The sequence below is a fragment of the Epinephelus moara genome, chromosome 20 (genome assembly GCF_006386435.1).
Source record: "Epinephelus moara isolate mb chromosome 20, YSFRI_EMoa_1.0, whole genome shotgun sequence".
Taxonomy (NCBI): Eukaryota; Metazoa; Chordata; class Actinopteri; order Perciformes; family Serranidae; genus Epinephelus; species Epinephelus moara.
In genome coordinates this window covers 43,893,219-43,910,008 of record NC_065525.1, presented here as the reverse complement: position 1 = coordinate 43,910,008, position 16,790 = coordinate 43,893,219, and the positions used below count along the sequence as shown (strand labels likewise).

The window sequence follows — 16,790 nt, the reverse complement described above, 5'->3', positions numbered from 1 at the left end:
CAGAATCTGTCTTGAGAGATTAATGCTAACGTTATATTACACAGTGTTTAATGATACAGTTTATTATCTCCCTATTACTCTAATCTTTCCTGCTTATCGCTCAAACAAATGATTAATTTCTATATTAATATCGGTACTCATTTAAGATACCTTCATCAGTTACCGGAGGCCACTGTCTAACATCATCAATCCAGCTATTCATGATGCTGTCATTGTAGAGAGTCAGTTCCCAATGACAGCATAATGAATTGATGACTGACACATGTCACCACAGCAATGGCGCCGCTGCAAGATGGCGGCGTACACAAATCGCTTGCCGAATTCATCTATAACATACATTTTGTGTAAGACAGTTGTTTGCTAACGCTTTAGCACATGGCCCAAATCACAATGTTTGCTTAAGAGAACTTCCGGGTGGAGAACCCCCACATCATGCACAAACCATGCTGAGCAAACTCTTCCTTAATGGGTTACTTTTTAGCAACCTACAAAAAAAAGTCCTATCAGTTTAAGTGTATGCTTTTTTAAGAATATTTTCACCACTTCACCTTGCCATCAGACAGTCTTTCCCGATGGGGAACCACTTCACCTTGCCATCAGACAGTCTTTCCCGATGGGGAATCGAAGCAATTGTATCAAATCCACCCGACTCCATTGACTTTGAATTTTACTTTGCAGAACACTGGAGTTGCTGGTATACCACAATCTCAATTGGTCAGTGTATAAGGTCAAGTGAAGCAGATATACAAATAAAGCGTACACCTACACTGAATTAGATTTTATTCAGTGGCTCAAATAGGTTTTGCTGCACCCCCATCCACAGCAGTGCATCGCTTGGTTTCCATGACGGTAGATTTGGTTCATCAAAGACACTTGTAAAGCAACACAGTACATTAAATAAGCACAGCAGAGATGTCAGATAGGGCCGACCACCATGTTTAACCACTTTAAATGTTACAGTTACGCCCGATAATGACAAGTTGGCTGATTTTTCATATCTCCAAAATTCAAATCTATTGCCAGTTATCTACATGGAGGTGATTGTTGTTGTTGTTAGCATGATGTCACAGTGATTTGGTCTATATGTTTTTAGATGATAGAACACTCTACCATGCTAATGATTGGGCATACAAATTGTTAAATAAGAAATTATCTAGAAAGAAATTATGTAGAATTTCTGCAGATTAATCGATAAAGAAAATCAAGTTCCTTCTCCCAAAGTACAGTAGGTGTCATGCTAATGTGTTAGCACAATGTCAAAAAAACATTCGGCTTCATGCTAACGACCCCTTCAAGTACAACGTGACAATGGCACCACTGCATTCTCAATGGCTTGTGCCTGCCACGACTGCATTTCCTTGGGTGCTGCTGCTGCTGCACTGAACACAGCAGCAAGCAAGTTGTGTCTAAAAGGGCCTTAATACTTTATCATAGGCTATATTAAGTTTTAGGATCCTGTGTTTGTTTGAAATAGTGTAAAATATATACATAAAATTAAGTTTTAATGATGCTGTTAGGTGACAGAGACGTGTGGACAAATTCATTACTTGTAATAAAAAGAAAGCATTTAATATACAAAGTTCAATAAACTTTTATAAAAGTTAAGAGTTAGGAAACCTTAACAAAGTATTAAAGTCCAAATAATGTCCCCACTGCTCTGCCGTCAGTATGTTAATGAAAAGTCAACCGATGAGGTTAAAACATGACACAGAAAGAATCTAGAACATAACTCAGACGTCTGATTGGACTCCCTGACTGGATGTTTGGTTCAACCAGCTGTATATGGGACACAGAGACACAGCAAATGCTGAGCCTCACTGAGACATTTGGCAGGGAAGCCTGTCATTATGGCCTGAGGCTTCAGCTCTGGTCAGAGGAGGACTAGATGTGGATAGGAAAGCAGCGGTCTGTTCAGCTCAAGTCTTCGTTCCAATCCCTGGGTGTCAACTGACTTCCTCTCTGTGACCTCTGACCCCTGACTGACATGGAAATGAGCCAATAACTATTCATGTCTTCAAGGACGGCGATGGACAGGATGTGAAATTGAGACATTTAAATGAAATAGTTGCTGCAAAATATGAATTTGAATTTCAAGAAAGCCATTAGTGGTTAAGTAAATGCAGTGGGCAGAAATGTATCAAGGAAAAATCTGATTTGGGGTCCAGGAATAGCCCATCTACAGCGGAGTTATTGGAAATCCAGCCTGTACTTTTCAGGATACCTCCAGTGGTGCCCCCAGAAATCTTTCATAAGGGTGGCCAGATGGGGCCTCTGAAAATCTTGGGGTGGTCCACCAAACCAAAAGCCATAACTGAATTTCAGGAATTCTATTATGCTGTTGAAGTATCTATTAAAACTATGTCAATACTGGTACAGTCAACATTTTGAGCTTCACAGCTGTTTTAATGTGCTATGTTTCTCTACATGTGTTAGGTGATTCATTGTTCTTCAATTGGGCTGGTTATCCAGCACATTGATTATAAGGAACAAAACATTAACTGGGAACAAAGTTTAGGGGAAACTTGTGGGCACCCACACAACCCATTTTCAGTCAGATATCTTGAGGGGAGAGTTCAGCTGACCCCTGTGAAAATGGCCATGGCAGTCGTTCCCTTGAAAAAATGTAGCCTAACTTTGGAGTGTTATTTAGCCACTTTCCCGACAACCCATACTGACATGGCTGATACCAGTGGATGCCTTAGGTTGTCTTCTTTCATAAGATACCACTTGAAGCTACTTGGCACTAGCTCAAAAAGCACGCCACAGCCACCAAACCAACTTCAAAGAATTAGCGGTAACAAAAACCAACTGATGCATCTCCTTACATCACCTGTGTCTCGGCCAAAAAGTTGCACATGTGCACACTGCAAAGACTACTGCTGATGGCCAACTAGCATGTACGTTCTGTGCCTGCGTAAGAGGAAATAACTCTCTACATTAGCAGGCGACAGTAGTCTGTATTTGTCATTCAAAAAGGAAAATCAGAAGACAGTCTTGATGCTAGTTATTCAGTTAGCACAATAACAACACAATCCAATGTTGAAAGAACAGAGCATATGTACTAGTGAACAAAAACACAAACCATCAGAAAACATTTCTGCAAAAGAGCTCAATGGATAAAGTAAAATAATATTCCTTTATGTAACATGTTTGTTTTGGTCACGCTCCCTCTTGACTTAAACAGTTTGTTTACTTTCCTCACTTCTGTTTGTCTTCTTGTGTGCTGAGCTAAACTGCCAATCAGAGTGATTTCATTCACTGACGGGCTTCGCCGTTGCCAACACCGATTCAACATGCTGAATCTACCAAAAAAAAAAAAAAAAGCCAACGGGGCCAATGGGGGCCCAAGCCGACCAATGGTCCAACTTTGTCTGACGGCCGACTGTTGTCTTAGTGTGGGGCAGCAGCAGTAAGTTTTTTCAGGAGGCCCTGACCCCCTCTTGGAGGCGCCACTGGATACCTCACCAATTTCAGGCAACAAAAAACAAAAGCAAACTGTATAAATAATGAGGTTAATTGCTGTAAGACTCTGCAGGATACTGACATACAGATATAGAAATATAGGGATATAGATATATGGTCAAGATGGTGTAAACTGAAGGCAACATGCTACAAGCCACTCTCTCCCTTTTCAAAAGGCACAACAAAGACTTTACTCTCTGAGGTGTCTAAGGAAACACGGCATGTCCACACAAACCCTCATCAACTTCTACCGGTCCACAAAAGGAAGCATCTTGACTGGATGCATACTGATATGGTTTGGCAACATCACAGCACAGGATCATAAATATCTGATCAGGATACTGACAACAGTGTCAGAAATCCCAGGAGCACCATTACCTCAGATACAGGACATTTACACTACACCACCCACTGCAGGAAGAAAGCACTTTGTATTTTAAAGGACAAGAGTCATCCAGCACACAGCCTTTTGTTATCTTCCTTCAGAGAGACGTCTGTATCAGAGCTCGGACCTCCCGCCTCAGAGATGGTTTTTACAGCAGCACTTAAAGACTGTGGATGCTGTGGAATATTTATGCCTATTATATGCTGCTATTATCTTAATTATATGTGGCTATTGTTTCATTTTCAGGGTATGGGTTTATAATCTATGTAATATTATTTATAGGTTTTAAGGGCTGAAAGTCTTTCAGTACAATGAATGTACACTGTACTTTTTTAATGTATATGACAAACTTGAACATACCAAACTATCAAACACACATCCATAGCTCCAGAATCCTGATTTTCCTTTCAATTTTTAAAGTGACTTGAAGTTTCATTTATGTTTAGTCATTGATTCTATACAAATTTGAACACTGAGAAAAATATTCAGATTCAATTAGTTAAAATATTCCAGTGGCTTTTGCATAAATGTACCCAAACCTCAGCCCGACTGTCTGTCTGTCTATTGTATGTCTATATTCTTTGAAAACTTCTGGGATCTTCCAGGAATTTTAAATAAAATGTCAACAGCTGGAAAATAAATGAGATTTAGGTCCTGTCGTATGTCAGCGTGCCTACTACCTCCCAGATGTTTTCACAGACTTAAACATGGAAAAACTATGGGCTCATAAAGTCACAAGTAAAAGCAAATGCTGAATCTTTCGTGATCTGCTGTTGTGCTTTAACACTCACAGTAAAACAGACATTTATTTATAAGGCAGAAGCTATGGATGTAAAATCAGAGCAACTGCTGAGCTCATCCAGCTTTGACTTCCATAAACTCATCAAACAATAAAAAAACAGTCAGAGGGTCAAATGAAGTTGAAGAGACTTCTGCAGATGGGCTGAAACACTTCACACTGTCATTAAAAGCTTTGGGTTTAGTGCCTCTGCCGCTTATTCTGTCGGCATTGTGAGAAGCTGCAGGACACATGATGCCAGAGTGATTTAACCTCAGGGTCACGCCACTTCATATACGACCAACATTCCTGGAGATTCCCAATATAAACATGTATACTGAAGAGATCTATAGCAGTTAAAGTGTATGCTATACTGAGAATCTTTTGACTGCTTTACCTTTCTGTCTGACAGGGGAGTCAGACAGAAAGGTCTCAGTTCTCCATGTATGCTCTCTTCAAAGCCAGACTCCATTGAGAAAAACAGTGATTTAACATCGCTGAACACAGAAGCTGCTGGTCTACTGCTGCCTCATTCATTTAGTTATTCTGTCTTATTGTGTGACTTTGGTGAATCCAAACTAACACTTTTAAACCCCAAAGACACACAATAAGTAAAACTAACTAACAGATGGAGGCAGTGTCAGACCAGCAGCTCCTGCGTTCAGTAGTGTTAAATCACTGCTTTTCTCAATGGAGTCTGGCTTTGACGAGACACATTGGCTTTATTTCCCCGTTGGAAATCAGTGTCTGGCGGCAGTGTAGAGCAGGGAAAATTTTCTAAATACAGCCTACTCTTAAATTGATATTGATTTTCTTTGTTGGCTAAAATTTGTTTTGCTGCTGTCCCCGTCCACAGCAGTACAGTGCTTAACTTCTATGGCAGTACTCCTGCCTGTTTCCCAAAACTGGGGGCATGCTGACTGCCATCTACTGTATGTAATACACTGACAAAGGATAAGCAACTCATACAACCCACTTCAAAAGATCTAAAGTGTCCCTTTAAGTCCTGCTATTGCACCTTGCACTACTTACGCACTTTTTATTTATCGCACAACAATATAGGAAAAGATTTAGGCAAAAAAGTCCACAGCAAATATGAAATTCTGTCTGCTGATGAAGGACTGTGTTTTCTCCTTATGACAGTGTTAGAGGAAATATCTAACACTACTGTCGAACACTTGTATTCAGATGTGTCATGGTAATCTGCTCAGTTCCCTTCCATCAGCCATTTCAAACTGCCGTTCAAAATGAAACTATCTGAAGTCATCTGCGACAGAATTTACAACCGGATGTTACATAGCTCCTTCACACGAGGTGAAATCAGGGGCGATCTGGAAAATTACTGGACATTACAAGAGTAATTACATAAAATAACAAACACAAAATCCACCCATCCATCCATTTTCATGCCCTTATCACAAGTCATGAGTCACAAAGGCAGCAAGCTGAGAAAAGTACTCCAGACGTCCCTCTGCCCAGCAACGCTTTCCAGCTCCTCCTGGGGAATCTCGAGGTTTTCCCAGACCAGATGAGATATGTAATCTCTCCAGTGGTTATAAGGTCTGCCCCGGCGCCTCCTGCCAGCTGGACATTCCCATGGAAACCTCTAAAGGGAGGCACCCAGGAAGTATCCTGACCAGATGCACGAATGACCTCAACATCATTTTATTTAATATATTTCATTCCAATCTTGGTCCTTGGTTTTTCGTTTTACTGTCCTGCCATTCTGAGGGTGTTTTCTGTCTGCTGTCTACCATCTGCCTGATTCCATGTGAACGCAGCATTAATTATACACACTAGACCTTTCATGGAAACATGTACCAATTTACCTTTTGTGTCTTTGGTTTTCTTTTGGCTGAAATTTCAGAAATTTTCTTAAAACGTGTGCAACACATTATGGAAATACTGTCAGTTGTCTCTGCACCAGATGGGCAAATTTTTAGATCTTCTCAATGAAATATCTGGAATATGTGACTCATTGTATATATCATCGCTCAACTCTACTACTAATCCTATTCTTTTATGCAAGATTGTGGAATAAATGTTGAGTTTAATACGTTACATACCCAGAGAGAGAAGTGATAAAATAAGGACAATAAATTAAAATAAAAACTGTGTTCATGAGAATCTCAGGAGCTAAAATTGGCCATGCTTCAAAAAGTTTGAAAAATATTTATTATGTCTCTCCTCCTTCCTTCAGGATGATTGACAGCTGCTCCTCCTGAACCCCAGGATGCCTGTGGTGCCAGTGGGTGGGACATCCTCCTCCCACCACGTCGTACCTGTCGCTCTCACCTGCTCCTGGCTGCTCCTGCTCTTCCACGCCGCCTTTGGACAGAAACCCGCCAAGCTGCCTCTGATTGGCCGGAAGCCTTTCATTGCTGCCTGGAATGCCCCGCTGGACATGTGCACCATCAAATACAATGTCACCACCAACGCTGACCGCCTCTTCCACATCCACGGGAGCCCACGTGCTGATTGGACGGGGCAGAATGTTACGATTTTCTACGCCAACCGGCTGGGCTACTATCCCCACTACACGCCGCAGGGCACCGCTGTGCACGGCGGCCTGCCACAGAACTGCAGCCTGGACCAGCACTTGTTCAAGGCCTACCAGGACATCAACCACTTCATCCCCTCAGAGGACTTCCGTGGCCTGGCTGTCATTGACTGGGAGTTCTGGCGGCCTCAGTGGAGCCGAAACTGGCACAAGAAGGACATCTACCGACGCAAGTCAAGGGAGCTGACCGCCAAAGCATACGTCAATGTGACAGCAGCACAGGTGGAGGAGCTGGCACGGCGGCGGTTTGAAAAGAGCGCCAAGGCGTTCATGCAGAGGACTATCCAGCTGGGGACACGCCTTCGCCCCAACGGCCTCTGGGGTTTCTACCTCTACCCCGACTGCCACAACTACAACCTGCACGAGCAGAACTACACGGGCTTGTGCCCTCTGCTGGAGAGGCTGAGGAACGACGAGCTGCAGTGGCTGTGGAACAGCAGCACGGCGCTCTTCCCCTCCGTGGCGATCAGGAAAACTCACACCAACAGCATCAGCAACCTGCACTTCTCCCAGCACAGGATCCGAGAGTCGCTCCGCATCGCCTCACTGACCTCCAAGGAGTACGACCTCCCCACTTATGTGTACCTGCGGCTGGGCTACCGAGACGAGGCCCTGGCCTTCCTCACCATGGTAACAACAACGTACTTTACCTTTAGTTCAGTATTTAGAATAAGAAGGTAAATTCTATTATTCTCTTGTAGGGAAATATTTCTTTCATTTTGTTATTATTTACACACACACACACACACACACACACACACACACACACACACAACCAATGTACACACATGCACAAACAGGACTTAAACATATTCATTATCATATGGAGACATCTCAGACTGAGAGGCCTGCTTTAAAGAATGGTGACCTGAAGCAGCCGTGCCTTGCTCAAGTTTAACTAGGTAATGCACAGGAGGTGAACTTGCTTACTGGTCCACACTCCGTACTTCGTCTAAGCTGGACTTAAACACGCAACCCTCTGGTTCCCAAGACAAGTCTTTTATGAGCCAGTGCTGCCCCCAGTACATTATTACCAAAGTCTGATTCAGGCTGTTCCTGTACAATGTTTGTACGTTTACCTATAATGTAAAGTAAAGCACCAAAGGTTGTACATATCCCACATAATGATGAGCCAGTAATTCGTGCGCAGCCCATGAATTTTGAAAAGCTGCGATGTTGTGACGGCAGTAAAGAAGGAAGCAGTCCCAAGTGGTCCATTTAGGAGGCAGGTTGGGGTGTCGGACGGGTCACAAAACACAGGACTTTCCCCGAAGACTAGTGTTAGGAACTTTGAATCATTTAAAGGTACATCATCACCATGATTTCTCACCCTAACCTTCTTCCTAAACGTAACTCTACATTAAGGACGTAACGTCATTAAGTGTTAGCTCTCAGTGACAAATTACCAGCTCCAAACTGCAGTTGGGAACATGCTGGCTTATTAGCAGTGATTTAGCTTAGCTCGTTATTAGCTGGTAACTAGCTTTTAGCTGTCTGGACCACTGTGCTGAAGGAAGGATAGTGAGGCGTTTCGGTGCTGTTCACCATCAGTGGCTTTATACACCACACCTGCCCTCGATTCTGACTCAAAGAAATCATGGTTCCCACTTTAACAAGAGTTAATTTAGTACTCACGAGTCTGTGGGACGTCACCAGCAGCGTAAGCATCAGAGAGCTGAAGATCTGGTGAAGACTGGTGGGAAAAGGCTGTAAGCTGATGTCCTGCGGATGGCTGCAGCCGTCTAATGTGGCGCTCTGTTGGGCGGAAAAAATTCAGGGTGGGAAACACGGACTCCTCACAGGGTCCATCAAGAGCCTTCCGGTCCTGTCACTGTCATGAGTACAAAATATTTAGTTTGCTGAGTCATTTAAATCTGCAGAAATGTGTTAATGTGATCATTATTATTCATTGCAAATTTTCAGACAAGGCAAGGAATGACACAGGCATATATTTGCAGCCTAACAATCCTGAGATACAAAACAGGGAAGCAAAATAGTGATGACAAGGCTCAGAATCTGTACAGTCAAATAATCAAAAAACATAAAAGGGAGCATTTAAAACTTTTTCATTTTTCATTTATTTATCCTAACAGATGTATTTATTTATTTATGACTACACAATGCTAGACTGAGCTGCAGTATACATTCTTTAGTTTACATTAATTTTATTTTGTCATATCGCACATTAGCTCTTCTTCCAGTATTCAGTAGTGAAGGGAGAGCTCAGATATTTTAATTAAGTTAAAGCACCACCGTGTAGAAATGCTCTGTTACAAATTAAAGCTCTGCATTCAAAACTTAAAGTAAAAGTAGTAAAAGTCTCTGCATCAAAATATTCTTGAAGTACCAGAGTAAAATTACTCATAATGCAGAATGGTCCATTTCAGAATAATATTCATCATCAGCCACAGTAAAACTATACTGCAACTCATAAAAGGTGTAGAGACACTGCAAATGATTCAAATCTCTGACATACACATTGACTTTTCTTCACAACACTGGCTGTTTGCTGTTTGCACATAGACTTGATGGTTTGCACTGACTGAAGGTCTGTTTGCTTTCTCACTGCTGCCATCTAGTGGAGCTCCACTGAAAAGCAGTTCAGGTACAAACCTAGAATGCTGCGGTTTCCTAGTTCTCCCCAAACTGCACCACCATAACCAGAGGGAGGCTTTGTGTTTCAGCCGACTGCTCTGCTGATTCATGGAGGAGTTTAAGAAATAACCTTTAGAATATCTGTGTCATGTAGAAATAAGGTATATGATTATTCAAAAATAAGTTCTAGATATAAAGTGGATTTTGTTTCTTTAATTATGACTTATTTGAGCGCCAGGTCTTCTTCACTTGATGTTGAACAGAATCAGAAGCGCCATCTTGTGGCACTTTGCTCCACATTATTTTTCTTTGGTCACATAACATGCTTTTTTTTTTTTTTTTTTTTTTACATGTGTACGATATGTCACGAAAGAACTAACTCATTATTACGTTTCTTGTGCTTCCACTTGTCACTTGTAAAAACCCTTAAAATGACTTAAAGGGACAGTTCACCCCAGAATCAAAAATACACATCTTTCCTCTTACCTGCTATGTTTGAATCTAAATTGTTTTGGTGTGAGTTGCAGAGTGTTGGGGATATCAGCCAGAGATGTCTGCCTTCTCTCCAATATAATGGAACTAGATGGCACTCGGCTTGTGGTGCTCAAAGTGCAGAAAAATACATTTGAACAACTCCACAACAAAAGCTCCTTTGACACTGCCTGTTCAAGGCGGGAATATTGTGCCATTTTGCAGCTTCACTGTGCTGTATTTAAGGTATGATCATGGAATGGGGGGACAGGGTGGCCTCACCTTTAAGCCGCCATGAGAGGTAGTAACAGCGCCAAAATGGTGTCCATATGAACAAGACAGCTGGCAGAAAAGGATCATGGGTTACGTGTGTGATCCATTGTGGGAGATTTAGAAAGTAGCTGCTAGCAGTTAGCGGCTGCACTGAACAGCAAGCAGGAAGAACCAGATATGTCTGCAAATTAGGAAAACAATGAGATTCAGGAGGTCCTTACCCTCTGAGCAGAGGACGAGATCAGCTGCCATATAACAGGGATGGTAAATGATTGTTACTGCCATGTCTCGCCGTTGTTATCGAGCCTCTCGTCCATGTGTGGATGCATACTTCCTTCTGGCAGGGATGCGCTTGGCTTATGTAGTTCCATAGAGAGAGAATAGTTCCTGCATGAAACTGCCCATAACAAGGTCTGTGGATTATCTTGAGTAACCGAGTCATGATTTCTGTAAAGAGACAATGTTGTTGAGTTTTTCAAATGTATTATTTTGGCACTTTGAGCACCACAAGCCGAGTGTCATCTACTTCCATTATACTGGACAGAAGGCAGACATCTCTATGGCTGATATCTCCAACACTCAGCAACTCACATCAAAACCATCTAAACTGATAAACAGCTCTGCAGGTAAGAGGAAAATATGTGTTATGATTTTGGGGTGAACTGTCCCTGCAATGTATTTTGGATGATTTCATATGTGTTAGTGACGGAGACCGAATTGTGATGTGACGTCTGTTTCTGTGTGTTTCCTGCAGAAAGACTTGATCCACATGTGACGTCTGTTTCTGTGTGTTTCCTGCAGAAAGACTTGATCCACACTGTCGGGGAGAGCGCTGCTCTGGGAGCTGCAGGATTCGTCATCTGGGGGGACCTGAACCTGACCTCATCCAGGGTATGTGTCCTTTGCCTGAAAGCCCCCTGAAATCTTTACCCTCTCTTATTCTCTGTGAATAGTCTCACAGAGGGGAAAGACTCGCTCTGTCAGCTCATGATTCACTGATTTAGACCAATATTTATATAGAGGTCATACATTGTGGGAGTCAAACTTTCTCTTGTATAATTTGTGCCGTGGAGACAGATGAAATTTGACTGTGTACTTTCATGTGAAAAACATTCCTTCCTCAGGCCTCTTGATTTGTGTCGGACTCCAAACAAACCACAGCAGTAAATATAGTCAGACAATAGAAAGTTGACATCATGTGGTCACAGCGCATTGTGAAAGCACTCTTTCAACCACATTTTGAAAATTATAATGCCCATGTTTTTACAGCCTGCAGTGATCCTGTCTGCATGGAAAAGAGTTAATCGAAACAGCATCTGACTGTTTCAGAATCTCAGGGAGTGTTCCTGAGTAGATCTGCAGCTGCTCTTCAAAAATTTGAAATTCAGTTTGCAATTTGCACATCTGATATCCTGCAACGTCGCCCACCTCAACTCTTAAAACCTGCTCTATCAGCTTGGTTTGGACAATCTGAGTTAGCTGCCAGACCTGATGTCAACCATCATTTTCTTGGTACTTAAACGCCAGACTATCACAGGGCTGACACATAGAGACAGACAACCATTCACACTCACATTCACACCTACGGACAATTTAGAGTCACCAATTAACCTGCATGTCTTTGGACTGTGGGAGGAAGCTGGAGCACCTGGAGGAAACCCACGCTGACACAGGGAGAACATGCAAACTCCACACAGAAGGGCTCCCACACTCAGGGTTCAAACTCCACCACCTTGGATTCAAACCGTGAAGCCAATGCAGAACTGTTTAAGCCAATGCCTTAAACCTGCATTCTTCCTAATGGCCAGCAGGGGGCGACTGCACTGGTTGCAAAAAGAAGTTTTGCTTTGAAGTCTGTTAAACAATAAGCCCACTTCTCACTTGATTTGACCTCTGTAAACATTAGCTCTGGAGGCAAAACCTCGGTTTTCTGTCAAAACGGAAGTTTATATTGAAAGACTCTGGAGGAGGTTTTGACACAGAAACTGACATTTCCAGAATTTATACTAGAGGGCTACCTAGAGCACCCCCTGATGGCTGGCTGTGGTATAGGCCATAAACCCCACCCATCAGTGGATGGGACATGGGCCAGACTAAAAACTTATCATGTCCAATAGATTTTTACCAAAGATGGTTTCTTTGGGTTTGCAATTACCTCAGGATCAATGGCCCTGCTTGTGATTGGTTGGAAGGTGTGAGGGTAGGAACTCAACACCGCAGAGATTGCTACTGCACAGACTCTGGCTCCAAATGACATCACCAGCATAAAATGACAGCGGCTGTATCCGGGATATATCTGCTTTTATTTTTCAATGACAGGAAGTGGAGATGTGTAGTCTGTCTATATATACAGTCAGTGTTTGGGAGTGAGAACATGTTGCACGTGACCCAAAGTGCATCACATGATGACTGCTCTGTGTTTTGTTCCAACAGCATAACTGCACCAAGGTGAAAACCTTCCTGAGCCACCGCCTCGGCCTGTACATCACCAACGTGACACGTGCCGCTGAGGTCTGTAGTGACTTCCTGTGCCAGGGGAACGGCCGCTGCATCCGTCGGGACCCCCTCGCCCGTCATTACCTCCACCTGAGTGCCTCCAGCTACCACATCCGGCCCACTGACGACGGGGACTTTACTGTCACTGGGTGGCACTCGCAGCACGAACTGGAGCTGCTGACGGAGAGGTTTCGCTGCCACTGCTACGAAGGCCACGAGGGCAAGCGCTGCGACAGTATCAACAAAGTGAAGGAGGATGACGGGCCGTGGAGGGAGGAGGAGGAGGATGAGCAGGAGAGGCGGAGGACAGAGTGGGAGGATGAGCAGGGTGAAGGGTGGGAGGGAGGGGAGAGTGAGGCGCCGCTGATCGGCTGCAGCCTTCACCTGATGGTGCTGATGCTCCTGTTGAACTTATGGTTAGTAAAGACGGTTGTATGATGCACTCTGACTAAAGGAGGAGTCACAGATGTTACTTTTCAACACACAGGCAGACAGACAGGTCGTTGGTTGGATTTGAACTGAGAACGTAACGGTTTTACCCGATGCACCAGCAGCAGCAGCCGCTTTAAAAGATTTACCAAATGTATCCATGAATCTAGTGAAAGTTTTCTACTAAACAATTATCATTTTTGCCGCTTCCGTTTTTGCCCAATAACGCAAACTGATGGAGGCAGCAGGAGACCAGCAGCTCTTGTGTTCAGTAATGTTAAATTACTGTTTTTCCAATGGACTCTGGCTTTGGAGAGAGCGATATAACGGCTTCATTTTCCTGTTGGAAATCGCTTTCTGAAATTACATTAAAAGTATTCTAAATATAGCGTACACTTAAACTGATAACGATTTCTTTAGGTGCCTGAAATACGTTTTGTTGTTGACCCCTCCACAGCAGCACATTGCTTGGCTTCTGTGTCAGTACTTTGGCCTGCTTCTCCAAACTGGGGCATCTACTGTAAGTACCTCATACAGTCCCACAAAAAAAGATCTGAACTATCCCTTTAACATTCAGCTGCTGAGTGAGAGAGAAACTATTAAAGTGAACGGTGTTCAATGTGAACTCAAAACAGCTGCTGCGTTGAAAAGTAACACGTGTAAAAAAGGAGTGTGATGGCACTTTACATGACAGGACATGAGGTTTGGCATGTTGACAGATGAAGGTTTGGTTGACTAATTCAGTACAGTCGGGTGAACTGTAATTAACCTCTGCAACAATCAGCACTGCCTCTTTTGCCAACAACTGCACCCATTCTTCCGAGAATGTTAATTAGTAATTGTTGAACTGTGGACTGAGTCACCTCCTGCAAAGACTTGATCATCCAGCGTCACCGCAGAGCCGATGGTCTGATCAGAGGGATCGTGTTTTAACTGCTCGCTGCAGGATGACTCTCTAATTTGTTTTGTGGAGACACAACAGCCAAATCGTTCAATGGAAACCAAAGAGTGCTTCTACCACTCAGTCATATGTAGGAAAATAATCACTAACATTTGGGGGGTTGGTTTGTGGTGGTTTTGATTTCAGATGGCACAAAACTTGTTTTCCTCCTCAACAATAAGCTCTTACTTTACTTGACATTATACATGAAGTGTGTATTTTTTTAAAAAAAAAATTTGTACTGTTGCTTACATCATACTCTCGAAATACGGCATGTCAGGAAACGCCACATATTTGAGCCTGTTGGGACGCGGCGTGCACATGTTGTAGGTGCTAATGATTTCAGAATATTATGTATCTGTGTCCTCTCTATATCGATATAAGTAAAGAGGATCAGGTTTGTTTTTCCGTGATTACGTAGAGATTGATTTCACTATATCTCAGTTCAGACGATTCAGATCACGCAGACTGTGTTGTCAGTTTTTGATGATGTTTCATCTTGTTGTGACTGAGTGGACCAAAGTGTCTCTGAAGCCGATGTACAGTACTGTAGGTATGACGAAACACTGAACAGGATGTAAAAGACGGCACATACTGTATCTGAATACATGACTCAGCAGCTCTCCGTGGTTCTGCAGTTCTTTAACACCTACTTGTTACCAAAGAGGAATCATCTCCTGCAAAAATATGACTAAGTAGAAGACTGCCATTAGACTGAAGCAGGTTAGAGGGTCTGACACTTTGTACCAAACAGAGTCCACAGAAACTGTTCTCACTGTACTGTTAATGCCTCCAGTTGGTTTGATGTTCTGTCTCTTTCTCTGTCTTGATTATTTTTTACCTGGACCAATCCAAGTTTAATCCAAGAGCAGCTAACTTCAGAAGGATGCAGGGTTATTACAGTTAAAGCTCCAGTGTGTAGGATTCAGAGGGATATATGGGAAGAAATGGAAAATAATCTAATAAGTCTGTTTCCTTTAGTGTATAATCACCTGAAAATAAGAATCATTGTGTTTTTGTTACCTTAGAATGACACGTCTACACAGGGAGCAGGTCCTTGTCTGCAGAGATCACCATGTTGCACTGTCACGTTTCTACAGAAGCCCAGAACAGACAAACCAAACACTAGCTCCAGATAGGGTCATTGGCATCTTCTGCATCAGCCACCATAGTTCACAGCCCCTCCACAACAAGAGCATTGGAAAAACACAGATTTTTTTAACGTGAAACTGCTTTATTCAGTGTTTTTACCGGTTTAAATCATCAGGGGTCTCATTTATAAAACAATGCATGGGATCTACACTAAAAACCTACGGACAAAAGCCTAAAATGATGTGCGCCAAAAAATATTTGACCTTTCACCTCACCATCCGTGTCTCCAATTTCCTGTCTCCAAAATGTTCATAAGCATTGGTCAAAGTTTCTTCCATGAAGTCTGTTTTTATCGATCACAACTTCTGCGTGGGAAGTGCTGACACCTCGTTCAGGCCTCGTTTTGTGCGTATGCAGTATTTAAAAATGAGACCCATGGTCCGTTTGTTTTGGAGAGGAAGAGACCTCTGAGGATAATTCAGCCGAATTATCAGAATTAACAGAATCCAAATCAGGAGTAGTTTCAGCCTGTTTCAGTCCTCACTGCTAGACACTACTAAATCTCCCTAAATTTTACACTTAACTAAAGCCTCAAACTTGATATGAAAAAATTTACTTAACTAAAATAAAAACAAACTACACTTAAAGAAAAGAAAAACACTGAAACGTTGCTGTGCGCTAACAGAACAAACTATATGAAATTAAAAATATACAGGAAACATCTTTAGTTTTAGTCTTTGTCATCTTGGTCAAATGTGTCAACACGACAAACATGACAAGGCACTGGCACATGTGGTTACTGAGACTGAGACGTCTACATGACTGAGTCAACTTCCACAAAGCGTTGTGTTTGTATCGTCTTGTATCTCGCCCCTGACAAATAAGCCCCACATTACAATATACAAAAATAGAAAAATGGAAACTGAAACTAATAAAAACTAAACTTTTTAATGAATAAAAAATAAACTAAAACAAGCAAAGCCACCCTGGAAACTGACTGAAAATAAACTGCACTAGGACCAAAAATGAAAAACAAATGAAAAATGCAAAACTTGAATCACTCTGGTCGGAAGTGACAAAACGATCTCCACTTGATATTTGTTTCCTCATTCTGATGCTTTCGACCTTCATCAGCACATGAAGTTTTCTTAGTCATCATAAAACTGTAAATGTTTAAACTTTAACTTTCATAAATGAACATTAATTTTCTAGCCTGGTACCCATGTCCTAGTTTACTGTCAGGCTTTTGATTTATTACTTGACTTTTGCAAAGATTGGAAACTCTACTTTTCCATCACGTTTGTCCTCT

General features: G+C 42.4%; 1 protein-coding gene across 1 annotated transcript in view; it reads left to right on the top strand.

The window, feature by feature from the left end:
• Window positions 1–16,117, top strand: part of LOC126407730 (hyaluronidase-4) — a 28,632-nt gene extending 12,515 nt beyond the window's left edge. The window contains exons 2-4 of the mRNA XM_050072908.1: window positions 6,826–7,815; window positions 11,326–11,415; window positions 12,958–16,117. Of these exons, the coding sequence (XP_049928865.1) occupies window positions 6,859–7,815; window positions 11,326–11,415; window positions 12,958–13,458 (1,548 nt within the window). The 5' untranslated portion in view covers window positions 6,826–6,858 and the 3' untranslated portion in view covers window positions 13,459–16,117. The remainder of the gene's footprint in view (window positions 1–6,825; window positions 7,816–11,325; window positions 11,416–12,957) is intronic.
• Window positions 16,118–16,790: the final 673 nt, after the last annotated feature.